General features: G+C 38.1%; 1 protein-coding gene across 1 annotated transcript; it reads right to left on the bottom strand.

Annotated features, from left to right (window-relative positions):
• Positions 1–27,053, bottom strand: GCC2 (GRIP and coiled-coil domain containing 2). Its single transcript, XM_035317066.1, has 23 exons — positions 26,938–27,053; positions 25,028–25,090; positions 24,325–24,409; positions 23,214–23,281; positions 22,277–22,381; positions 19,053–21,539; positions 18,314–18,383; positions 17,566–17,666; positions 17,387–17,485; positions 15,879–15,998; positions 14,486–14,650; positions 14,014–14,118; positions 12,833–12,995; positions 12,214–12,314; positions 12,010–12,087; positions 11,407–11,544; positions 9,856–9,977; positions 8,033–8,209; positions 6,624–6,841; positions 5,485–5,679; positions 4,567–4,706; positions 3,577–3,778; positions 1–2,485 (listed from the first exon to the last, which is right to left on the bottom strand). The coding sequence occupies exons 1-23, from the start codon at positions 26,941–26,943 to the stop codon at positions 2,415–2,417; spliced, it is 5,079 nt and encodes a 1,692-aa protein (XP_035172957.1). The 5' UTR covers positions 26,944–27,053; the 3' UTR covers positions 1–2,414.
• Positions 27,054–27,222: the final 169 nt, after the last annotated feature.

The raw sequence follows: 27,222 nt of genomic DNA, 5'->3' as shown, positions 1-27,222 counted from the left end.
TGTATTAAACCTTGATACATTTGTTTGCAGAGTTTATTGCCACAAAGATCAAATTCTAGCAATCTCAGCATTCAAACAGTTTAGTAGCAGTTATTAAAATATTTTTATATTAAGACTTTAATCTTCCATTGTACAAAAAATATATATAGTGATGCAAGAGGTGTCCACTACATTCATCAATATAACACTTGATTTTTACTAGAATCAGTGAGCATGCAACTCAGACCTGAAAAAAGTCAATAAGCAACTGGTACTTAGTACAGCCAGTGATATGTTACTTGCATACATTTATTCACAGTTTACAAGGATAAATAATCTTCAGTTCTGACATAGGCATTTAAAAAGGAACTTGTCACAGCTCTTTATAGACAGTTGAGCAGACATAATGAAGAAGAGACTAAATCAGATCAGCTGCAAACAAAGTTTGAACCAAATGAAAAGAATCTGTACCTCTTCGCTCATGTGCTCTCATTGTTCAAGTCACAGCAGGAGAATGACTTGCACATATTTTTATGCATATTTGAAACCTTCCCTCGCTCTGTTCTAGCGTTCTTTGGAGTGACATTAACCAAATTCAGCTGCAAACAAGAGTTAGAATTAAACAACGGAGATCTGGAGTAAAACACAGATGTTGAAAATATGGATATCATTTCAAAAAGCAAATAGAGCTTCATGCTTGCAATCTACATTTCCAAACTGCAGATGCCCTATGCTGTCAGTTTTCAGTTTTGTAACCTGAAACAGGATGTTTTCACTGGTAGCACAAACCATAAAGATTCCAGTTAGAGCATATAATAGAATAAATAAAAAATGGTACTCAGGAGTATGGAAAGAAATTAAAATACCTACATAAAGTATGTTGGATTTGTCAGTTGTGCACTGAAATATACACATGTAAAAAATCTAAAAGCTCAGTTACTGAACTGTTTATTTGCAGTATGTGCTGAATTTCTGTTCTTATATGCAAATACATTTCAGCCCTGAACAACTGAACAAAGTAACATTAAAGGAATAAGCATCATTTCCTCAGGGCCTCAACTAAGATGGACAGAAAAATGAATACTATTTAGCACTGGTATGTGTACCAGGGAATGATTCACTGTGAAACTGCAGAGGGCATACGAGTGGAAAAAGCATTAAAGGACTCTGGTTGGAAGGTAAGCAGGGTACACAAGCACTTGTAAGCACTTTAGTAATGTACAAATAAATTAAGATAGTGAAAGGCAGTATGGACTAGCATGGGGAAGACACAAGCTTAAAAAAAAGGTGCTGTGCTAGTAATTGAAGAAATACTTCTGTTTCAGAGATTTATTTTCTTGGAAACAAACAAAAAACACGAACATTCTGTTGAAGAGCCTGGAACAGAGATTAAAGTATCTGTTCAAAAGATTTGTGCAAATGATGTGTGCAAACGCAGAAGTAACAGAAGAATGTGACATCTTCAATCATCAGGACATTTGAAAGATATCTATTGATAAAGTGTCCTTTTCCCTCCAAAGTCATCACTTGGAATCTGATGTATGAACTCATGATTCTTCCTTTAGTATCTTCGATAACTAACTGTAAGTAGCCTTTTAAGTACAGGCTACAGTAACATAACATTTCTTCCTGGTCTTGAACACAGACTTCCAACCTCAGGTTACAAAGTCATAGCTTAAATCTTTTTTCCTAAAGCTTCAGCTCACTTATGACTGCTGATGTTGGAATACTATCCCAGCACTTCCACAGATGCCATTAATCTCCATTAGTACCATGCCCCAGATGTGCCAAACGTTACGCTTTATATAGTTTTAGGCACCTTCTAAATTTTGTGGACCACTGCCTTCATATCTTCAGTCCAGCTACTGCAGCAGAAAAATATAACCAAGACTAAAAATTTAGTCAAAACAGAAAATCCCACTTCTATTTCCAAGTGATCTTACACCTTGTAAGCATCACCAGAAAGGAAATAACTATTTTAACTTCTACATGCAGAGAATAGCACGAACCGTATAGATTAGTGAGCTGACAAAAGTATGTGAAAGAAACTGTAAACACTTCAAAACACTTTTAAGTCTGAAATCTAGTTATTCCAGTTACTATTAGATCAAGTTATTAAATAAACATCAGAAGACCTGTCATAGATTTGCCAAATCCTGTTTTCAAGCAATTTACAGTTAATTTGTCACTTATTATACTTCTAATCATCAGCTCCAAGAGGTACACTGCTGTCAAACACAGCACAGGACAGCCTTTCAGAGCTACCAAGGCTTATTCCTTAGAAGAAGCTAAAAAGCTGAAAATAGAGAAATCTTAAAGTAGAACAACCCATTGGTGTGGTAGCATTGAACTATTTTTTTTTGTTTGTTTGTTTTGCAATGGTGGAATGTGTTTAAAGCTTCAGTATTTCCACTGTCTCATCGAAGTCCTGACTCTCATCGAAGTCCTGACCAGCTGTGAAGGTACGAAGCCCAGCCAGAGGGCCGTGAGGTACTCTCTTCCTCACCTGAAGGACAAGAAAAACATACTGTAAACTAAGGTTACTGTGCTAGACATTACATCATTTGGAAAACTGATCTTGACACCCTCCTCCCTGTGCCGGTTTTCAAATGCTGTCCTTGTAAAGTTGCTGAAGAGGTAACTTATTTTCACGTTGCCAAAAATGTGTTCAAGGACTTTCATTAAAGTGCACTTACAAAAACTCCACTTTATCATTTTTCTTCAGAAAAATCCAGCTCATTATAGTGGCAGAACACTGAAGTGCTATAGGCTTAACTGAAGTATTATTTCCAAATGTGGAGATTATCATGGAATGCATTATATTGTCACTTTTCCCATTCAGTGTTTTTGTTCAATAGTTTTAAGTGTTTATACATCTACACAGTACTTATAAATTTTAAAAATATAGAGTATGTATGTCAGTTGCTAATGATGTATTAAAGCTACATGTTGATTTGGAGGAGACAAACAATACCTTAAAAAGGATTTTTAAGGGGACAAACCAGATAATGTTCTGGCTACTTGTCAAATACGCTGTTATTATATATTATAGCTCTTGGGTTAATTTCTTTTAAAAGCTTAACTCTCCTGCCTTCCTCCCCTAGTTCCTATAGTTCTTAAACAAAAAGCATATTTTGTTTAAGACTTTTTTTAAATTGAAGCTGATTTATTGAAATGAATTAGGTCTGCAGTACTGCCTTCAGAGGACCACTTTAATTATCTTTTCAGAACATCTGCCAAGAAAATCATTAACCTATGGGAACCTCTGTTTTCAGGTCACTTTGACAGAAATCTTTAATCCTACTCAAAATATGAGCACGTTACATTTTTACAGCTTACTATCATCTTTCTAAAATGTGTTTGAAGTAGTTATACTTCACCTAAATTTTAATTGTTTTCAGGTATTTGATCTGCTTTATGAAAACTGAACAGTAAATTCCCAAAAGACTAGAATGACTTTATTACTAGCTCACAGGCATTATGCTACTGAACTTTGTTTTTCCTCAAAGGTCTACATAAAGACAACATAGAACACCAGTTGCCTTCAGTTCAACTTTTCCTTTTTTTTTCCCAACAAAAGTTTTGAATCCCACCTACCTTGGGCAATTGCAACCAGCTTTCCTTTCTCTTCAGGGCTGAGCTGCAACATGGTGTCTATTACTGGCAGCAGCCTTTCTCTCTCACTTCCTGATTTTAGAAATATGAACTGCAATAGAACGTTCTTCAAATATTCCAGATTAGCTACAGACTTTTCTCTCTCCTGATTTCGTTCCAGTCTTCTTATTTCACTCTTAAGCAGCTGCATATGAAGAAAAAGAAAAGACCACACATTGTTTGCATCACAGAAAAACAACTGAACAATGGTACTTCGAAGAGCTAAAACACAGATTATTCAGCTTGCTTCAGAAAGAACAATGTGTGCATAGCAACATATTCTGGACAAAAGCCCAATGAAGCTTGAACATGTGATAACATTGTCCAGAAATAAGTTTTTATTGATCAAAAGTAAATTCTGATAAAATCTGTTCAATGAGATACCATCAATTTCAGTGATAAACAGTTAAGTTAGAAAACCTGGATCAGAGGTTTAACAGGTATAATTCATTACAAAATCATTTACAAAAGAAAGGTTACGTTTAGAGAATGTTAACTTTAAAAATCTTAGATAATTCCAAGGAGGTACAACCAAATCAAACCAGATCCTATTAATATGTTTAGAGAGATGCATATATCTTCTTTTAACTTAAGATGTTTGAAATGGATTACAGGAAGACAAACTAATGTTTTCCTCAGAATTTACTGGTTTTAGCTAAGTGAAAACAGTAAAGGCACTTCACTAAATGCTAGAACTTCTAAACTCTGCCTTTTTTTCCCCCAAACTTCCCCTCCACCCCAAATAAGAGAAACTGGAAAAGAAAAATCACTTTGGAAGCACTAACTTCTTTTGTGCTTCCCAAAATTAAGTTTTGCATCACCAAATTTCCATAGACTGGGATTTTCTGAAAGATGTTTGGTGTTAAACATTTGGTCTACAAGATAGACCATAGAAATTAGAGCTGTCCCCACATTCACTGCCCATCTGCTAACCTTTATTTGTTCCATTAGGATTGCATTGGTTGCTTCTGATTCACGAAGTAATTCATTCAAGTGATCAGCACTCTTCGTTGTTGTGTTTAATTTCTGAATCAGTTCATCCTTGCTGAGCTCTGTTTGCCACTGAGATGGTTCTGCAATGAATTGGAAAAGAAAACTGAGAAAGAAGGAAAAAAATGTGCATCTACTTTAGGCTAACTTAACATTAGGACTTCATTAACACAGGAAATGAAATCCATGCAAATTCAAGCTGCCAAATTAATAGCTATCATTTCTGCTGCTGCATGTTCATTTTGTGACCTATTTTTGTATACATAAATTTCTTAGAACTGATTTGCCGGTCCCCTTCTAAGTACATCAAGATATATGGTTTTAATTTAGTCCTTGTTTCCCACCCATATATGGAGATTTTTCAACATTTCTCCACACAGTATTCAGTAGACTTCTTAAAACACAACTAGATGCTACCATTTATTCTTCTACTTTTTTTGCTTTGATTTTCTACTGTTCTTCACACTGGCTTTCATTTTCCTGAGAAAGCCTATGAATTCCTGTTCTGATAAAGACAAACAATTTATCTTTTCATTACAGAGAGTTGTCTCACTTAATTGTCTCACCTACAAACTAGTCCAGAACACTAAGTGCTGAATTTTCTCTGACTTATTCAACCATTCTTTTCCCTTTAGAAACTTACAGATACAATCTTTAAACTGCTAAATCCTGTCACAAGTTTTTGTTGTTAATCTTTACTGAAGAAGACTCATACAGAACTTCAGGACAGGGTATACTCAGTGGCACTAATTAGACTTGTGTATTGCACCTATGAGCCTGAGAACACAACAATCGTATTTTGAGGGTGCAAACTTCTGCAGCTTACACAGGCAAATGCTTCCAAAAACATGTCTGACCTACCAGGCTTTGTTTCTGGGGAGTTCAGAAGCTGTTCCAAGGATGGAATATAAGTGCCAGCAGAGGACACAGACTCTGTGTCTGTTGTTTCCATACCCTCTCCCTCTTCCCTGGCTACAGCATGTACATCAAGAACAGGGAGGTCAATGTTTCGCCGTTCTCTTGAGTTCTTAGTTGCTGGATTTGAAACAGCTGGACCTGAAAGATACTTATTGATGTGTGCATTCAAAATGAAATAGGTTGGGTTATTTCACAGGTGTACCGATCTTGAATTAGAAAGCAGTACATAAAGTACAGCCTTGAAAGCCAGATACAAGCATGACATTTTCAATGGAAAATACAGCCTTTCACCTCAAAATGACCATTTCAGTTTCTAAATCCAAACTTGATGTGCAGTGTTCACCTCAGTGACTACGAAACCTTAATGCAATGTCCTTGAAGTGTTGTAGCTATGACATGAATGCCAAATGTTTTTAATGCAAAACAGTATTAGCTTTTCTTTCAACTAGTCCTGTGGGTGGTGTGAACTAGTTTTACTACTTTGTGTGCTGTTGTGCTGCTTCAGTACAATCAGTTACTGCACTACAGTTAAACACATGGAAAGAGCAATTTCTTAAACTGTTACTGTTTCCTGGCAAATATCTGACATCCAAATTAGTAACTGCACAGATTTAAAAAAAATAGTGCTTGAGCTTGAACAGAGTAAAATTTTAAATCAGAAATGGGGTCAAAGAGCAAGTATACAAATAAACATTGTTAAAACACCTTTCAGTATGCTTTTCTGTAGCTATACCCCTCATTCTGGAGGCAGAGGTCCACTAACCTCTCTAAAATCGGAGACAAACTGATAGGGAGAGCACCAAATATTTACAAAGTGATTTTCCTTCAGCTGTCTCATGATACATATGCTGCATAAAACGTAACTGATATTTATTCTGAAGGTACAGTACTAACAAACTTGTTCTTTACTTAGTATCAGTGGACTGATATGGCTTGCTGCAAGTTTTTCATAGTAAGTTTCTGCTGTATTGCAGAAGCACACACTATAGCTTTGTTTCAGGTACACACTCAAGTACACAAATGTAAGTAATGCCCCAGAAGTGTGTAACCCAAGAAAATCTGGTTTTATGACCAGAAGTTACCTCTAGTGCTTGGTTCACTCTTGAGCTGGAAGAGCTGAGCTTCTACCCTGGAGAGTTGCTGCTGAAGTGTCTCTACTGTCTTCCTGTGCTCTTCTTGCAGATTCCTGACTTGATCTCTGAAATTGTTCCGGAGAGCTTCGTTCTGGGCTGTCAGCTGACTCAAAGCCTGGGTATGCTCTGTTTTCATGACCATGTTCTCAGATTGTATTGTGCAGAGCCTGAAAACAGCATACACGAAGTGTGAGAAACACCAAGATATTAGTGTTTTACACTTAAAGTTTTTTTTTTTTTTAAGCTTAAATTCAACTCTAAAACTGCAACACTTTTTATCTCCTCATACAATGCATGTAATTTACTTTGTATTTCTTTTCTTTTAACATTTACCAAACACTCATACAGAACTTCTGGAAACATACATTTCTATGTTTCTTTTTTTTAAACTTCAGAACACAGTGAAAGAGTGGGTAGAATAACCATTCTTGGAAAGAAAAATGTCAGTACTGCATCAATTGTACTCGATTTGGCACCACTCCAAAAGCGGGACAAAATTGTCACAAGCAATTAAACGAGAGCATGTATGGAATGACTAAGCATAGGACTTGCCCTTATAAGCATACAAACAAATTTAGCCAGAGAAGCAAAGAGCTAGTCTTTCTGGGAACAAAAGAAACCTACTGATGGTTTCCAGAGAAATGCAAAGTGATATAATTCAGCTGATTATAATGAATCATCACATGGCTATCAGGAACAGATAAAACAGTACAAAGATAAAGACAAGAAGTCAAGAGTTCCTAAGACTAAGCTATAATTTCTAATGAGCATCTCGTGAGGTTTAATACCCTAAAAATACAGAGAAGGATACAGAGAAGGCACAGAAAGACACTGAGTTGTAGGTCCTCTGTCATTTCTCAAGAAGTGATGCAGTTTAAACAAATTCCTAACATTTTGAAAGAAATAGCGATTTAATATCATGGCAGGTAGAGACTTGAAAAAAGTACCTTCTGTAAGAAAGGCACTTGGTGGTAGCTATTTTATAATGGAAATAGTTGGCATTTAACCACAGTATATTTCCAATCAGAAACAAATGAATAAAATGTAGCTGAGCAGTCCAACACAGATGTTGTGCCGAGCTTCGGACTCTGCAAATAGTCAGCAAATTTAACATCCTTAAAAAATGTTAACTTTAAAAAATCTGGTATTTAACAGGTAGAAAGCTTGCAAAGATCTCATTCTCATCAGCTACTACTTCATTTTCACTGCTGAAACCACTGAAGGCTGACAAAAACTATCAAACTATCCTCTTGAAAGTTCCTTTAACTTCCTCTACAGCTACACCCTCTTTGGAAAGCATTGTCCAGTCCAGTTTGCACAAAGTAAAGTGTCTATATCTAGTCATCAGAAGACCATACTTTTCACGGAGTTCTGCCTCTTTTGCAACAGTCTCTTGCAGCATCTTATTGTGTCTTTCCAGCAGAGTGTCGTGTTCAGACTGCAATGCCTGGAATTCAGCTGTATTTATCTGTAAATTATGCTGAGCATCTTGTAGCTTAACTTTAAGTTGATCTATCACCATTTCCAACTGTTCTCTGCAAGGGAAAAAAAAAAAGAAAAAAATATGTTTAGAAAGTTATATTATCTCAGAACCTATATTATGTCCACAATGTTTAATGTAGCTGATCTGAATTTACTTCTTATTTAAAATAACTACAGCACTGTGACCATGATCATATTAGAATGTGACCGCAGCAGAAATGATTAGGAAAGTTCTGACTGCGTTTTAATATAGGTACAAACAAGTTTATCACATCCCATCTGAACTGTTGGAAACACCCCTTTTGGGGTAGGAGGTGTGACTGCTACCACTTTCTGCTTCAATCCATTTTGGAGGAACAAGAGAGGAGACTAGTATGTGGCATGCTGACAGGAGAAAGAATTTCTACTTAAAAGTAGTGGAGGGCTCTGTTTGCTTTGTAAATGCACATCAGGTCAGTGAGACTGAATGAAGTGGACAGTAATCTTCTCCAATCACTTTCTAAGAGACTGGCAAAGGAATAGAAAGCAATCCAAATAAGATATATTTCTGACCAACAGAATTTATCAAAATCAGATATACCAGTAGGAATAAGTCTTAAGTCAAACACGTTCTCCTTTAATGCTTTCTGTATTTACAGTTACTTCCATTATTTCATGAATTGTATATGCTGTTAACCCCTAGAGTCAATACCTGTAAATCATTCATTTGAAAATTGTCTGTTTATTAATGTATTACTCGTCCACTTTAATAACAATGGCCCCTCTTTCATGAGCTTCTTAAAGTTCAGCAAACAGGAGACAGAAACACAACTCTTGCAGTTTGCTTGCTTCAAAGTAGATGCATTAAACAAACCACACAACCAAAAAAGCCCAAGTCCTCTAACAAAACTCAAGTCTCCCTCTGGTGGACTGCCAGCAATTTTATGTACTGCTTTAAGACCTGTGTCAGAAAAAACTTAGTATCTAAAACAAAAACACCCAGACTGTCTCCAACATCAGCCATTGACCAGTTCTAAAAATAACTTACAGAAACAAATCTATTTTCAATGAGATTCAGACACCTTCTGAAGTGAAACTGAATTTACATGGCTCATAACTGTATTTAAATGATCTCCAGGGAACTTTCTGCAGCATAACCTTTCTTCAAGGCTTTCCATATATAATAGCTGATAAGACAGTCTAAACCTGTTGGAATTGATGACTGAATTGGCAGCCAGAGCTTCACCTACGCTAAACCATTCTTTCCTGAAAAAGGATCAAAGTGAGCTCAGATGAGCAGTATCAATCTGGTGTTTACTTCTTAGTTGGTGCATTGCTTCAATGCTTTACATCGGAGAAAAATGACATCCCAAATTTACAAAGGTGACACTGGCCAATTTCTGTTTATGAGAACCATGAGAATCTTCTTAACACTATACAGTTCCCCCCAACTGAAAAAACAGGTAACCTGCAGAATAAACAAACATATTAGAGGTGAATCAAGGGATTAGAAACTAGCATAGTACTACTGAAAGCTGAGACATGGTTCAAAAATCGATGATCTTTCTTCTGTTCAGACAGGTAGTGCCAGTTAGAAAGTCATGTTACAAGTCAAATAGCTCTATTTATATGCACATTTTTTCCACTTTTTGGTCAATTATTAGCACAATAACCCAAGTACCAGTATTCTACCATACACATACAAAATTTTTGGTTTTACCTTTCTTGTTTGGCTCCCTCCGTTTCTGTCTGAGAAGCAGATTTATTCTTTTGCTGTTTTAGAACATTGTGAACACGGACTTTGTAGCTCTCAAATTCAGATGTAACAGATTCTTGTTCAGCCTATGACAGAAAATAAATTCTTAGTAATTTGCACAATTGCCTATGCTCATCTATTTGCTCTAAAATGAAATGCACCTTGTACTGAAAAGTAAAGTGAACCACCAGCAGCATTTTCTTCTTTTGAATGGATAATTAAAATAGTAGTATTGCAACAGATCATGTTTTTTAGATTTTAACTGAATGCTATTATCAATCTTGAAGCTTAAAAACAAGACACCACTGATATTCAATATCCTAGTCTTCAAGAAAGGAAAGAATATTTGCGAAATCCAAGAATTACGCTCAGGAGATAGTCACATGTAAAGGGCTCTATCAAAGAGCTTTATAGCATGACAAAGATGAAGGGGAGAAAAAAGAGGGTCTAGTTTTTTCTTTTTATGCTACCTAGGTGTCAGATGTCTAACATGCCTGAAAACAATGCATAATTTTGAGAAGTTAAGTCAGCCTTGAAGGGATAATACATAACATAAGATATAATGTAGTTGCTTGTAAGGGTATTTGATTTGTTTTCTCTTCTGAACTCAGCTGAGACATGGCTGAGACAGCAGACAGAAAACTGCATCACAATGTAATGGCTTCATCCTTTGCTGTATAGTATAGAGGCAAGAATTATTCCCATGTGAACAGTAAGACCTTTCAAGTATTCATGCTGTCTATTTTCTATGAAAATACAGATGTAGGTTTTCATTCTTGGCTTTTAAGGAAGCTTAGAGGTTCATTAGTCATTCCTGAGATTACTAAAGTTTTCTTATTTCCATAGTGATCCATATCTACCAGTGGAACTCAGGCAAGCCTCCTGTAGGACTAACCAGAGCCTGTCCATTTCAGTTCACCTTTTAAAATTGAGATATTTTTTGGGAGGCATTCATGTTACTGATCTGCAGGACTGGCATCTCTCATACAGAACAAGCTGCAGATTGGCACACTAGTCTGTGTAAGTACAGCTGGAACATAACACGCCTACTGAGCCTGCCTCTTTCTAATGCAAAAAAAAAAAAAACAGAAGTAAATTCCAGGCACATCTAACACTGTCATATGGCCAAAAACTAGAAATAATAAAAGCCTCAGCATTACTGTCAACTCCACACGTAACTTAGCTGCCAATTAAGAAGCTGCTCATACAGCAGCATATTAAAAGGTGGTTGCAAATACACTTCTCATTGATCTTTCTTTTGAAGTGATAGCTATGTTGTTAGCTTTTTATAAGCAAACAATACTCCCCCTCTTTTTCTTTAAAGAAAGAGGTGATTACTTCTCTTTTCTCCCCAGTGTGTATACTTCCTGACCATCTTAAATGAATTCCAACTTCCCACTGCTACAAGGTCTTTCCTACTAGAAATGCAAGACTGCAGTCCAGACATTCCACCACAAATGGTGCAGAACAACCAGAAGGCTACCACTACTCAAATACAGTAAGCATTCACAGTACCTGGGCTGCTCTGCATTCTTCTTGCAAAGTTGCAATTTTCTGCTGGTAAGCACTCAACATACGCTGGTGTTGCTCTGCAGAGGTTCGTAGCTGTTCCTGGGCTTTATGCTTTTCCGATGTTAATACAGACACCTGAATCTGAAAAAGCCAGTTGAAAGCTCAGTCTTTAGTATGTCAAACATTTTTCTTCCCTTTTCAAGGGGACATGCCACAGTAGTAATACATAGGATTGTATTACAGTAATCCTTGCACAGAATTGGTGAATACAAATTTAAAATCCAATAAAATAGAAGAAATAGACATAAGTTATGATATACTTAAAATACGGTATTTTTTAAGGAGAACACTGAAAATTAGAGTGGTAGGTGTGGTGCCAGCACGTAAGAATAAAAGCTTCCCTGCTACTATTTATCATATTCCAAGAGAATTTACACAGACAGAACACAAGATTTCTGTTGATTACCAGTAATCAGGTAATAAAAGTAACATTTTCCTTCTTCAGCTTATATTCCATCTGCCCACAACAAATCACATCTTTATTGCTTACGTAAGAAATACTAACATATAACTTTATTACACTAACAAAGAAGTGAAATTTCTTGCCTTAAAGGATTCCACTTGTTGCTGACTGGCTTCCAGTTCCCCTTTCAATGATGCCTGCAACATTAGATGATCATTTTCCTGCATGATAGAAGCATCTGGTTAATTAAAAAGCAAACCACAACAACTTACTAATTTAGCTACAAGACCATTATTTAAAAGCTAGTTTAGAAATGGAATTATGCAGTCATTAGCTGCTGGACTTACAGCTTGTTTTGAATCAGCCAGTTCTTTTTTGGTTTTCACCAGGAGTTGTTTTATCTTGGCATTTCTTTCCTCATCTTGTTGCAGAGTTGACTGAAGTGACTCTAGTGCAGAAAACAGCAGTTACATGCTAAGAGGAATTCCCTTCCTATATTTCCCTAAAATACTGGAAAATATTTAAGCAATTTGACACATTTAAGAACTGTAAGCTGCTTGTTTGCAGCAAGTTTAGTGTATCACTTCTGTACCGTCAAGACCTTCTTATAAATGAAATTGTTTTGGGAGTTCCACTTAAGGATAGAAAGAAAATTTTTTAACCACATGTTAAGTGGTAATGTTTTATAAGTGTGGTATGTCAGACTGAAAATCACTGCCAATCACTTTCAGAAAATATGATTTAGGTAATCAGGTAAGAAAATTTGTCAGTCACACTATTTAGCTTTCATTTGCTGAATACTAGATCAAGTGACTGCAGACCTAGTTTACTTTCTAGAAAAGTATTTTCAACTATGTAACTGTTTAGTGTTCCCTCAAAATCTTACTCATTGACTTCAGAAGACATTTCTGAATTTTTTACCCTTACTACTAATTATACCATACCTACTGTTCAGATTTTACTCACTTATTTCTTCCTGTAGGGTCTCTTGTTTCTGCTTCTGAATCCTGGTCTCCTGCTCAAGATCTTCTATTCTGCTGTCTTTATCAGTAATCTTCTGATTAAGTTCTTTTACTAGCCTTTCATAATCAGCTATTTCCATATCCATCAGTGTACTCTTTTGAGCATCCTGCAAGTTCCAGGCAAAGAAGTTACAAACTTAAAATCTGTCTCAGTTGCCAAGAACTCCTCCCTCACCCACCCCAAAATAAATGAGAAATATAGTTGTTTGATCTTTTAACAAGAAGTCTGTAACTAACCATACCCAAAAACAATACCCAGCCATCAGGTTTCCACATCCTCAAATAATTTTTTTGAACAAGAATCAAAAGCTTTAAAGAATCTGTTGCCAAATTTCAACAGTTTTAAGCAGTTGCAGCTATTGGTATTTTGCAGCTATTAGTTTCTACAGAATCACAGAATAGTCTAGGTTGGAAGAGACCTCCAAGATCACCGAGTCCAACCTCTGACCTAACACTAACAAGTCCTCCACTAAACCGTATCTCTCAGCTCTACATCTTTTAAAGACCTCCAGGGATGGTAACTCAAACACTTCCCTGGGCAGCCTATTCCAGTGACTAACAACCCGTTCAGTAAAGAAGTTCTTCCTAACATCCAACCTAAATCTCCCCTGGCGCAACTTAAGCCCATTCCCCCTCGTCCTGTCACCAGGCACATGGGAGAACAGACCAACCCCCACCTCGCTAGAGCCTCCCTTCAGGTACCTGTAGAGTGCAATAGGGTCGCCCCTGAGCCTCCTCTTCTCCAGGCTAAACAGTCCCAGCTCCCTCAGCCGCTCCTTGTAAGACTTAAGACTTGTTCTACCATCTTCACTCCTTGCAAGGGTGGCTTCTGAATAGTGCACCATACAAGTACTCCAGACACCTGAATTCTATTCCTCTTTCTAGTCATGATAAAATGCTTAACCAAGCTAAAAACAACCCTCACTCTCCCCAGCTGAATACCTCCTCAAGAAGTACACCTATCAGTTCTCCAAAGAAAAACAGTTAAAATCCTCATGCTTTTCCTTTTGCATACCTTAGGATTAAAGTCCTCAGAACAGAACAGGAGACATTAAACACAGCAAGAAGAACCAAAATCTTTGGTAGTCTGTTAAGTACTAACACAAACAAGAGTGATTACTGTACCTTTTTGGCCAGCTCTAATTCTTGCATAGTCTTCTGCAGATGCTTCTTTTCCTTCTGAAGTTGTGTCTGAATCTCCTCCAGTTCTCGGAGAGTGCCACTATGTTCCTGAAATTTAAATACTTCTCAATTATGCAGTCCAATTTCAAAACAGATATCAGCAGAGTACACAAATTTACAGAAGGACTTAGTCCCTAGAGTTGCACAAAGATAAGGTCCTTTGGGAAGTCACTGGGAGCTGAAGAAAACTTGACAATACTACCAGATGCTGTTCACATTTTGTCAGTATCTCCAAACTACTCTAAGTGATATTACACAGTTCTTTTAATGAACACACTAAGCCTTCAAAAGAAGACCAAGTAACAAGAAAAAGCATGAAACTTGTTCTAAAATAAGCACAATTTATGAAACTCTTCCAGCAGTCACATTGACACAGTAGTGCTTCAATCCATTCACCATCTCTACGTACTATTACCTTTATTTTCTGTTCTTTTAGAAGCTTCTCTGCTTCCAGTTCTTTTTCAGCCTTTGCCTTGACTTTCTGTAGCTCCAGTATCTGAGCTTCCAGCAGCTTAGTATTACATTGCAATGTTTCAACACGAGCCAGCAGATCTTCATTAGCAGAACGTAACTGATCATGCTAAAACGATGGTAGTGGGAAGATAAGCTGAATTTGCATGCAACCGATTAATAAGATACTATCCATACTTAGAAAAATAAAAAACACACTAAACACACTGATTTTCATCCAATTGTCTTATAATCAGCACTCCTACCAATGAAAGTAGAAAGTCTCATCCACCTTAATTGCTTTAAACCAGATTAAGAAACAGGCTAAAATAAAGTCACCAACACAATTTGGTTATTTTATTCAGAGTGCATGTGCCTAGCTTTCTGTATGATGGATGTAAGTAATAGAAATTTGAAAAACACCTTTTGGCTCCCTGCAAGAATTGTCTCCCACAATAAAACACAAGATTCAAATACTCCATTGCCCCACATCAAGTGCAGTTGTATTTATACCTGAATCACCATCCCATTAATATAATCCCCTAAAATATTTAACTGCAGCACCACCAACCCTTCAATAAGATCACATCAGTACAGAGAAAGAACTCTTCCTGTGTCTGGGCTACTGCTGCAATGATTAACAGACTTATTTTTGACATCTTCAGTATTTTTATCTCAGTCTCTGTCATGCAGATTAAGAATGCAGTATGAATGAAGTGAAAGAAGCTGACAATTGCCTGAACAGTGTTTTTATGGCCAAGTCAATCTTCAGTGTCATGTATGTGGCCTGGGAGTTTAAATCCTAAATCCCAAGCCCCTTTCAGTTAGTTTTGCAGAATGTATCTCAGAGCTGTTTCATACCCATCTCACATTTTTGAATGTCACTACAGTACTCCACAATGCATCCTAAAGTCTAATTCTTATAGAAGATCCAAAAATACCCAACCATAGTTAATTCTGTATATTTAAACATTCTATTGTTTAAACAGGCATATTTTGTCTAAGGAACTGAAAAAAATTAACACTTTAAGGTTACCGTACTTCACAAGAAGTGTAGGTGTGAAATCAGAAATAGCTCAAGTCCAATACTTGTTTTTGTATTTGGGACATGCGACAGTTCTGTCTCTGAAGCCAGAGTTAGACACCCGCTCTTTTTTGTGAGCTGACCTTCCTATTAAAAAGGCCAGTCATTCTGGACATCCTTAGCTTTCTCACAGCCCAGATAAGCACCAGATGCTGAGGAAAAAATGAATTTTAAGTAACTACCCATAACACACTTCAGTTGTGAAACTATGTATTATTACCAGTCACATGAACAAAACTTAGCCCAATAGCTCAGACACAAATATAGAACTGACCTGCTGGGATGACACCTGTAGCTGTCTTGTGAGGTCATCTAGCTGACGTTCAAGATTAATCACTCTGGCTTTTTCAGAATCCAGCTCTTCTCCTTGCTTATCATATTCCATCAAAAGATTCTTAACACAAACACACACAAACTTCAATTTTTACAATATATGTTGCTTGTCTTAGCCACATGCTAAACCCTAGACACTTATCTTTCTAATATTTCAGCATACAAGGTGTTTTACTGCCACATCAGAAGTGTCAAAATGAAACTAAAGCTGTAGTTTCATTACAAGAGAAACTGGGAGAAATCATTTTCAGTTCGTGCAACTGTGGAAATGAGGTTGGAAGAGACCTCAGGAGGTCTATGTTCAACCTCCGGTATAAAGCAGGGTAAGCAATGAGATGAAACCCGGCTGCTCAGAGCTTTGTCTCATCAGGCTTTTCCAAGGACCTGACTCCAAGGATGGGAGATGGCACTACATCCCTACAAAACCTGTTCCAAAGCTCAACTGTCTTCAAGGCAAGAATGTTCACTGTATATCCAGTTGGAAACTCTCATTTCAATTTAAGACTGTTGCTAGTCTGTAATGAGGAGCATGAAGAACTCTGCATCTTTGTCGAACTTCAAAAGGTTTCCCTGTGAGCCCATTCCTCAAATCTGCCTAAGTCCCTTGGAATGGAAACCCTGCCCTCAAGCCTAGTAACTGTTCCTTCTGATGAAGGCATCATCCAAGAACTTGATGAATGTATACTCTATCACTTCCTCCAGGTCACTGTTAAACAGGGGTCTCTGCTTCGACCTGCCCTGTTATCGGTCTCCAGTACAAGTCATTAACCACTTTTGAGCAAAATCATGTAGCTATTCTATTTTTCTCTAAAAAAAGTGTATGTTTAGATTCTGTCCATCTAGACCATAACATCCTAGCTTGGACAGGAGTATTGAGAGAGATGGTGTTAAAGGCCTTCCTAAAGTCAAGGTAAGTGACATTCACTGCTCTCCTCTCATCCACAAGTCCAGCTGTTCTATCACTGCAAGCAGTCAGACTTGATTAGTCAGACATGATTTACTCTCAATAAATCCATGCTGACCATTCCCAGCCACCTGCTGCTCTTTCATATGCCCAGAGATGTGCTCCAGAAGGACTTGCTCCCAGGGAATAGTTCACTTTTTTCTTTATCACTTAAGGACTTTCTAACTGATCCCCAATTTCATGTACTTAAAAAAATCCTAAGAACAGATTTGCTTCAGCAACAGTGTTTGACACATACAATGCCAGATTTAAAACGCGATTTAAAATACTATCCAGTAAAAAATAAATTTCCTTTTCTTCTGACAGTAGATACACAGTTCTGTTACAAGAACCTCACACTTCTTGATCTGGGTACTTAACTGCACTGGCATTTCATTTACCAAACATACTTGTGCAAGTAAACAACATATATCCAGGCTACAACTCAAAAGCAAAATATTTTTCTGACAGTTAACCATCATTTGTAGATATAGTGCTATTCCTACCTTATAGCTTTCAGCTCCTTGAATGACATCTTTCATTGAAGCAGACAGCTGATCTTTTTCTGATCGAACCAACTCCAATTCTTCCCTCAGGGATTGCATCTTATTACAAAGAAGCATACATCATTATAACAGAACCCTTCACGCAGAACATTCTTCATATTAAGAAGCAGTTATGGTACCTCTTTTCGGCTGGTATCCAATTCTTTCTTTGCTTTCACAGCAACCACCTTAATTTTATTTAGCTTCTCTCCTTTTTCTGCAGATTCTTTTTCCAGCCTTCCTAAAATAAATAAATAAGAAAGTGAAGAAACTTGCCTCTCCTCCCCCAAGGAACAAAATTCAATTAGAACACAAATACCAGTTTGAAACAAAACAAAATGTAAAGTGTTGTAGGTATTCAAAGGTTTCATTCAGCTATACTCTTCAACTCACTCTGAAACTAGAACATCCGGCCTCACAGATAATCCTTCCCTGTTTCCAAGACTTCCATTACAGTTTACAGTAAAAGCCATATTCCTGTGTACTTCTACATGTAATTTTAACAACTTAGAATAATTTTCTTTCTATTGTGGTGGGATGACTGCAATGAGGCAACAGTAGCTTCAGCAAAGCATTGCTTTCTTCTCTTGGTAGCCTTAGGGATTCCTAAGGACAAGTATTTTCCGTATTTAAAGATGAAACCTAATACACTGTTTATGTACTGTTATGTACTTAGGAAGAAAAAAAATAAAAATTGCTAATGTTACTTTGAATGATTAATGGGAGGAATGTTGTAGGAAGCAGCATCGGTATCTACTTCTCCACCTTCCTTTGCATATAGGAAATACAGGACAACTATGCAGAGAGAGAAAAACTAAAAACTCAAACTTTAACAATTCAAAAAAAAACAAAACTGTTTACATAAAAAGGCAACAGCAAGAAAGATACCAATTTTCTCCTGAAGCTCTGCTACTGAAGACTGTTGATCATTTTTCTCTGTCAATGTCTCCATTACATTCTGTATTATAAACAAAGATATGAGAAGTATTACAAGAAGTTTTTGTTCTTACTGCAAGAAGCCTCTAGCAGTTCCAGCTACAAGCTGGTCTACATCTACATTCTCATTACCAAGAAAATCTTTATGTGCAATTTCATATTAGCTTGGTATCTAGCCTCATAACTGAAAAGCAAAACTATGTTGAAAGGAAAACATTCCAACCTTTTAACAGCTGCTTTCCATCCTATTTGAGGACAAAAAATGGAAGACCATTAATACTGACTGACCAGCTGTCAGTTTTATGCAACCATCAATACCCACAACCTGAAGTTAGAAGTAGCTAATGCAGATCAATCAGTTTTGAGATGGAGCCACAGAAGAAGGTGAAAGATTAGGCCAGTTAGTCCCTCCAGTTAAATGAACACTTTTGGCAAGACCAATAGAAAAACACTTTCAAATACAAGCACATTTTATCAAAACAGCATTATATTTTTTGTTGCTGTTTGACTTTTTTTTTAAACTGAGGGGAGGGAATCAGAGATGCTAGGCAACTCAGAAACACGCACTTCCTAGAAGGGAAGCTCACTTTGAGGCCAAGGAAAAAAAACAAAGAGAATGAAAGTATTTTTTGAACCTTAATTCTGAAGACTTTAGAGGTTTAGTCTGTATACTTCAATAACAAAATATAACCTTTAGAGAACTCAGTTCGTCTTTCACATTTCTAAGTTCAGTTTCCTTTTGTTCCAGAACGAACTTTAAGTCATCTTCATTTTTGGATACTTTTTGCTGTTCTTGCATTTGACTTTCATAAAACTCAAGTTTTCCAGATATTTCTTCAATCTTCACTAAAAGCTCTTGATTTTCAATCATCGTTTTTTCACCAGCATTCTTCAGCTCCTGGATGTCATGTTGAAGGGCTTCTTTTTCAGACAACATTCCTTCCAATTCTTCTCTCCAAAGACCTTTTTCTTTTTCAAAGTCCTCAATCAGGGATCTATGTTCTGTATACTGAGCTGCATTTTCTTCCTCCAGTCTCTCAACTTCCCTCTGCAAACGAAGAGCTTTCTCCTCATTCTGTAGAGCAAGGCACTGCTCTTCCTTCATTTTTGCCAAGCATTCATTTGCAATTTGTAGTAAGCTGAGAAAATCACAGTTCTCATCAGAATCTGAAATGCTGGACCCCACTTGCTCAAGGATGTGGTATATCTGAGCTCTTACAAGGGACCTGTGCGCTTGTTCACTTTCAAGTAGTGACGATATATGGTCTCTCTCTGCAGTCATCATTTGTATTTTCTTTTGTAAGTTTTCAGACTGCTCTTTCAACACTAGCCAACCATCTTTCTCGGACATAACCTCTTCCAACTTTTTACTTAAATCACCTTTTTCCTGAATGATTTTCTCATTTTCCTCACGAAGAGTATACATTTCAGATGAAAGGTTCTCTCTTTCACCCACCAGAGAGTCAACCTGTTTCTCCAGTTGACTTAGCAGTTCAGCATTTTCATTCTTCCTAGTTAAAGCTTCATTCAGTTTCTCTGTTAATTCCTCCAGCTTTTTCTTCAGGTCACTATTGTACTGGTTAACAACATTTACTTCTTGCTGAAGTTCCTGAACTTTCCCTTGATCTTGCTTGCACCTCTCCTGAAGTATTTCTCTCTCTTCACCTGAGCATTGTAGTTCATTTAAAATATCTTTGTTTTGATTGTCAAGAGATAAGATCTTTTCTTCCAGTTCTTTTATAGCAACCTCTTTTTGGTGGAGGCAGCTTGCTATTGTGTCATTCTCCTCCTGAAGACTAACAACTTTATGTTTAAGTTCCTCTGTCTCTAGTTGATTAGATGACATTTTTTCTCTTTCTGCCTGGAGACGATTCACAGTTTCAAGAAGAACATCCTTCTCATTGAATGCAGCCCGGAGTTTTTGTTGTAGTTCACTGACATCAGAAGCTTGCTGTTGTCTCATTGATTCAAATTCCTTGCTGATCTTTCCAGCAGATTCCCCTAGCTCAGTCTGTAGTGTTTCCAGTGTTTCTCTCAGCGTATCATAATTGAACAATGCTTCTTCCTTCTCTTGAGTTAGCCTTTCAAGCTGTTCTTTAAGTTCCTGCATTTCAAAAACTAATTCCATCTTTTCTTTTTCAGAACTAGATAATAAAGTCTTATTTAGTTCAGAAATTTCTCTCTCATGTTGCTCCCTCAAAGTCTGAATTTCTAATTTATGCTCTTCCGCTGTGGTTTCACATTGGAGTCTTGCTGTTTGAAGCTCCAGTTTTAGCTTTTCAATTACACAACAATAATCTTCTTTAGAAAGCTGCAGTTCATTTATCTTAAAGTCCAAGTCTTCCCGCTCATGAAAATACTCATCCTTTATGCGACGGATTTCCTCTTCCAGTTTTAGTTTAACATTGCTCATATAAGTTAGCTCATCTTTTAAAATAGCATGTTGAGATTGGAGATCTTCTAAGCTATGCTCCAAATATCTAACCTTTTCTTCCATTTTGGCTTCTATACAAGGTTCTTCTTGCATATCTACAAGATTTGTCTTGTTCTCACTATTTTTATTTACTGCTTTTAGCTGCTCTGAGTCATGTTCTTGCTGGTCAGTGGAAGCATACGCTTCATCTTTCACATTTTTCTCTGTTTTTAAGTCCTTCTCTACCAAATTGCGCTGTAACTGATTTATGTGATTTTGCTTTTCTTCATTTTCTTCAGCAGATATTTCAATGCGATGCATCAACTCTGAGACCTCTTCTTGATGGGCAATTTTTAATTTTTTAAGCTCTTCATTCAGACTGAATATTTCATTATGGTAACATTGAGAATTGCTTTTAATAGTTTCTTGCAGACTTGCAATTTCTTTGGTTTTGTCATCGTTCACAGTTTCCAACTGCTTGGTCAAGCACAAAATTTGCTCCTCATAAGTAGATTTAATTTCTTTGACACTGTCTTGTAATCTTTTGACTTCTTCTTGATTATCATTGTGACATTCAATCTGTTCCACCAGCTCCGTTTGTTTCTTCACTTGTTCTTCCAGTTCTGTTTTCAGCTTTGTTAAATCGTCATTGTATTTGGATTGTGCATTTACTAACTCATTCTTCAAGGCTTTTATTTCTTCCAGAGAGTCAGTATTTGATTGCTCCAGTTGCTTCTGCAATTCTTCTGTCTTGGCCACTGCAGCCTAAACAAACATACAAGTAATCAAATGCTGATACTTTTGCACATATAAATTCCAAATAAACTGTTTATAATAAACCAGATCTGTAAGTCCTTCTTTTTAAGAATTGCTATTGTTTTTGAACAGCCAGCTATGTTAGAACAACTCAAGTCAGAAGACTCTGCAGAGTATATATAAAATTGTTGACAGAATTAAAAATGAAAAATCGAGTCTTAGATCATATTTGCATGCTTGTAAAGCAACTACTGTGATCATGTATTAAAGACCACATTAGCTCTGTAACATCATACTCAAGTAGCTAGAATATAAAGCTGTTCATCAATTCCACATGACTGAGTCTTGACTTTATTATTAACTGAGATTGACATGATTTAGGTGGCTTAACTGACAGGCTGCTTCCTAAGAATAACTGAATTTAAAACCTATTTCCCAATAAAAGACAGTTGATTTGGAGGCACTGTGTATCTAGGCTACTTATGCATGGACTGAATTATTTTTCAACAGCTGTGGGTCTAACCAATACATATAGAAACTTTACATTTATTACCAGTCCAATGAAAATAGTGAAGTATTTCTGTTCTCTGTAGCCTCTAAATTACATAAGAAAAGCCTTTAGATCTAAGGTATAACAAAACACAGGTCAGTGAAGAAAAAAGATTAAAATAGAGATGAAGCACATGAACAAAACTAGAAAAACCACCATCATTCTGAAATATTTTAGTAATGCTTTATTTCAGTACCTCTGCTTCTTGTTTTCTTTGAATATTTTCTTTTTTCAGAGCTACACACTGCTGCTGACTTTCAGCTTTTTCCAGAAGCACAACATCCAGTCTTTCTGTGAGAGCCTAATTTAAAAAGAAATTATTGGAAAAAGGGTTCCTTAAAAATGGAAGCCTGAATGATTTTTGCAAAGCAGTAAGAAGTTGCAAATTGGTCAGGATTTTTTTTTTGCTGTTGTTGTTAATTAAATAGGACCAGCCTAATCTTAAAAGTTACTTGCAGTCCAAACACAACAGATATGGAACAGGAAGACTAGTACAATGATGTTGTTTAAAAGGTTCTGTTCAAAATCTTGGTTGTGATCAGCTTATTTTTACTACCACGTAGGAAGAGGAGGAAAAAAGCTTCCCTTCTGTAGAAGAGATCTCCATCCAAATTATTAAAAACTTTTTTCCAGTTGATAAAGTCCTCCTCACTGCCAATTTTCACTTCGATGTGCTGCCTGATAACCCTTACTTTGAGACAGATGCTCTTGGCACTAAAATAATTCCAGTTACTTTTTCCCAAAAGTATTTCTTGTGACATGCAGCTTTAATTCTGTGTTTCTGATCTTATCAAATGACTGTCTCAAAAGACTTGTAAATGGCTGAAGCCTTTCTACAGCAGTCATTCTGAGATAAACAAAAGCCTTCCTAACCTATTACATGAGGACAAAGTCTGGCTGAGGAAATTTTATTATTCTATACATTTTTATCAAAGAACTGATTCCTGAAAAGCAGAGTAGGGATGTAAGGTAAGGCAGAAAAAAGAGGTTTTAGGAAGCATCCTGAATTCCTGAAAATAGATCACAGATTTGAGTAAGTTCTACAGCTGTTTACTACATATCACAAGTCATTTCTGTAGATCTGTTTCAGCTAGTATTATGCAATACATCAGAAATGCATTATGGATACTTACCTGAATAATGTCATCAGCTCCTCCAGAAGCTGCTTTAGATTTGAGTTCTTCAATTTCTTTCTCTAGTTCTGAGCAACACAATAAAAAGTAGTACAGCAGTTTCACATCAAGCAGAAATCAATGGTTTATACTACTGAATTCCCAGTAAATCCAGAACTTATCACTCTATTCAAGTCAGAGGAGTTTTACCCCATCAATTTTTGTTGCCAAGCAATACAAAGGGCTAACAAAGAACAATTATTCGGTGCTGCTTCTCTGCTGCTGCTTAGACTGATTTCCTGAGGAAACAAAGCTTCCTTGTTTGGGTGGAGAGACAACAAATAACAAAATCATAACAACTGTCTTACCTTCTATTTCACAGTCAACTTAAGCCAGGGAAGAGACATTCATTTCCTACTTGTCCTCTAAAAATAGGCCGCAGGTTGAAGAAAAAGATCTCTCAAATAACCCCACCGAAGAAATGCCCAGTATAGCCCATCCCTATCTTATTGCTTTGCTGGGCAGCTGCCAGCAGCCACCATGACTATAACTCCAAACAAGGGGAGGTGACACTACAGGAAAAGGGACAGCAGAGAGGAGGGGGACAGCACATGAGAACGCAGACATACTTAAGATACTTTTAGGTATTAACACGATTCCGTTTTCTGTACTTTAGGATTTCTTGTCCAAAGAAGCAAATGATCAAATACAGAATAGCTAACATTTTTGAAGAAGCCATTACACTCCTCAACAGGACTAATTATGAAAAACCTAATAGAGATGCCCCCCCTCCCATCTGCTTTCTTAAAGGCTATCCGTGCAACAGGTATGGGGAACAGATAACGGCAAGCCCAATTTCCACTCCTGCACAAGCTACACTGCTCCATCATGCTACACACACGACTGAGTTAATTTAATATTTGACAAAAGCAGTGCTTCTTTTTCTTCCATACCTCTCACTTTAGGGACTCTAGCCCTTATCCTCCAAAAAGGATAAAGGAAATCACAGGAGGAAGAAAAAAAAGAAAAGCCTAAAATTTAAATCTACCTAGCAAAAATGCACAGCAAAATTAGGAAAGGTCAGATACTACCAAGCATTAAGATAAAAATTATTCTCTCTCCAGTCAAGTACCTGTACATCTTGACTTCACTTTCTGCAGAAGCATCATCTGCTTTTTGGCAAACTTGATGAGATCTTCTTTGGGCAATGTGTCCAGCTGTAAAAAAAAAAAAAAAACACTTATTACAGAAACTGACTTCCTCTAGCCCAGAAGCAAACGAAACAGCACATCTTAGCATCTGATTTCTAAGGAGTAAAATTTTAGGATGAGAAGGCATTAGCACACACTCTTTAAGGACAATAACAGGCCAAGTTACAGAAGTTATGTTATCCAGTTCTATCATTTCAGGTGCAGCACCAGCTAAGGAGGAGAACTCAGCTGGGAAGGGTTACATCTCCATAGACTGGCTAAGGTGTTTGGAGTAACAATTTGAACAGTGTTTTAAATATACCACACTGACATCAACATTGTTTAATTTACTTCCAACATATGCAAAGAAGCCTACATACATTATGAAACATTATTAGAGCTAGATGCTATTAAATATTTTACTGGTTATTATGGCAGGAAGTAAATATACCAGTAACATAATTTGTTTCATGCTTCCTAAAATGCCTTAGCCTAGCATTCGTTTATCAATTTTCAAAACACCTAGAAGACATTAAATTATTTAAAAATACCTTTATGTCTTCCTATTACCCACAGCCAGCATGCTAAGCTGCTCCCTCTCAGCCACTGTTATCCAAATAAACCAGATTTGTGAGGTCTGATTACCTTTGACTTGCCTGACCCCGGTGTGACAGAGGAAGCCACCATCTCTTGCCCACCATCTTGTACCTACAAGAAAATAAAGATATGAGAGAACTGTTTTTTTTTAAACGTACACTACCAAAGGAACGAACTGAAAGTCTACAAACCTGGACAGTAACATGGTATAGTTGGAACTCAAAAAAAGACAATATTTGTAGGACCAGTGAGAAGGATAAGGGAGGAAAAATTGAGAGATCTATTGTAATTAATGCAATAAAGCAGCAGAATTAAAAACTGCTAAATCAGTATGATCTTATGGCTTCGTTACTTAATTGACATCTAGAGTTGTCACTCTAGTGAAAAATTATTTTATTTACAGGCAGGTAAAATAGCGTATCTCACTATCTTGTTACTAACAATGTATAAACCAAAGAAGCTTGAAGACAAGCAGCAGTTAAATCAAACTTCAGCTTCCGAACAAATTGTACACCAACTGTGTTATCGTTTTCTTTAAACGTACATTCTTTAAACATAACATACTTAGCACTAAAAACTTAGGCCTGACAATATATTTGAAATGCCTGTGTATGTGTGGGCATGCACATTTGTGTGTGTGAGAGAGGGAGAGGGCATGTGCACACACACCCATGTCCTTCACTTTTGTTTTGTGAGTCTCTTTATTCTCATAAAGAAAGCCTTGTAATAGAAACCAGGGGAAGAGCAAACTGGAAACAGATAATGTCTGAATAACAATTTTTAGAAAATAGCTGAGAGAGATAACATGAAAGACTAATTAGAAATACGAGTTCAAGTACAGACCAAGAACAAAGATAATTCAGTTATCTGTCTCTGGACCACATGGGCTAGAGTTTTTTGAGAACACGAAAGCAAACTTATTAGAAAATTCCATGACTATTAAACATAAACATAGCATTTAAGAAAGAAAGCTCTAAAGAAGTTTGTATTTCAGATTTCATGGTACACAGAGCTATGTCAACATTGACATTCGTAATATTTCAGCATTCCTATTAGTTAACCCCTGCAAATACAAGCCGTATACTTGCACAGTATAATTAGGGCCAACACACTGCATGTACTGTACTACTACAGCAAGACCAGATGATTCTATGTTACTTTTATCATAGAATCATTAAGGCTGGAAAAGCCCTCCAAGATCACCTGGTCCAACCACCCCCCTACCACCACTGCCACCCGCTAACCCACCTCCCCAAGCACCACGTCCAGCCTTTCCTTGAACACCCCCAGGGACGGTGACTCCACCACCTCCCTGGGCAACCCGTCCCAGTGCCTGACTGCTCTTTCTGAAAAGAAATGGCTCCTCATCTCCAACCTGAACCTCCCCTGGCACAACTTGAGGCCATTCCCTCTAGTCCTGTCACTGGTTACCTGTGAGCAGAAGCCGACCCCCAGCTCCCCACCCCTTCCTTTCAGGCAGTTGCAGAGAGCAATGAGGTCTCCCCGAGCCTCCTCTTCCCCAGACTAACAGCCCCAGCTCCCCCGGCCGCTCCTCACAGGACTTGTGTCCCAGGCCCTTCACCAGCTCCGTAGCCCTTCCCTGACCACGCTCCAGGGCCTCGATGCCCTTGTTCGCAGGCACCGCGCCAGAGCTATGCCTCACGCAAGGAGCCGCACCCCATTACTCTTCCGACAGCCAGCCCCCCGCCGGGCTTCACCTCCCGCCCCCGGATGCGCAGGGGCTGCTGACCGCGCGGGCCGCAGACGCGAGGGACGCAGCCCCGCACGAGCCGCCCACCCGCGCGGGACCACCAAATGGCGACGCGCCCCCCTCCCCCCCCCGGCGCGCTGCCAGCCCCTCACGGCTGCTGCCCCCCCCTCCCCTCCCCTCAGGGACAACGGCACCGCTGGGGAGGGGGGAACGAGGGGGAACGTTCCCCTCGCCCCCCCCCCGTTACCTCCATGTCGGAGCCGGCTCGCCGCGAGGGCCGGCAGGCCGCCGCTACATCCTCCCCGCCACCGCCGCCGCCACTTCCGCCTTCGTCATCCCCCGCAGGCCACGTGACGCGGCGCGCCTGCCCCTCCCCGTTTTAGAGGCCCGGCACGGGAGCCCCGCCCCCTTGGGGATTGGCCACGCCCCCTCGGCGGCGGGGTGGCCCCGCCCCCGAGCCGCGGGAGCCTCAAGGGGCGGGGCTGCCGCAGGCGGGACGCCCTGAGGGGAGCGGGGTGCCCTGTGGAGGGGC

The sequence above is a fragment of the Oxyura jamaicensis genome, chromosome 1 (genome assembly GCF_011077185.1).
Source record: "Oxyura jamaicensis isolate SHBP4307 breed ruddy duck chromosome 1, BPBGC_Ojam_1.0, whole genome shotgun sequence".
NCBI lineage: Eukaryota > Metazoa > Chordata > Aves > Anseriformes > Anatidae > Oxyura > Oxyura jamaicensis.
The sequence above is the reverse complement of the archived record's forward strand: the minus strand, read 5'-3'. Positions and strand labels throughout refer to the sequence as shown.

What these genes read in the sequence shown, in the direction of transcription:
- GCC2 (XM_035317066.1), bottom strand. An exon ending in TAAAAGAACAGAAAATAAAG is followed by an intron (nt 14,119 to 14,485) that starts GTAATAGTACGT and finishes TTTAAATTTCAG; the next exon opens with GAACATAGTGGCACTCTCCG. An exon ending in TCCTAATGGAACAAATAAAG is followed by an intron (nt 3,779 to 4,566) that starts GTTAGCAGATGG and finishes CTTCATATGCAG; the next exon opens with CTGCTTAAGAGTGAAATAAG.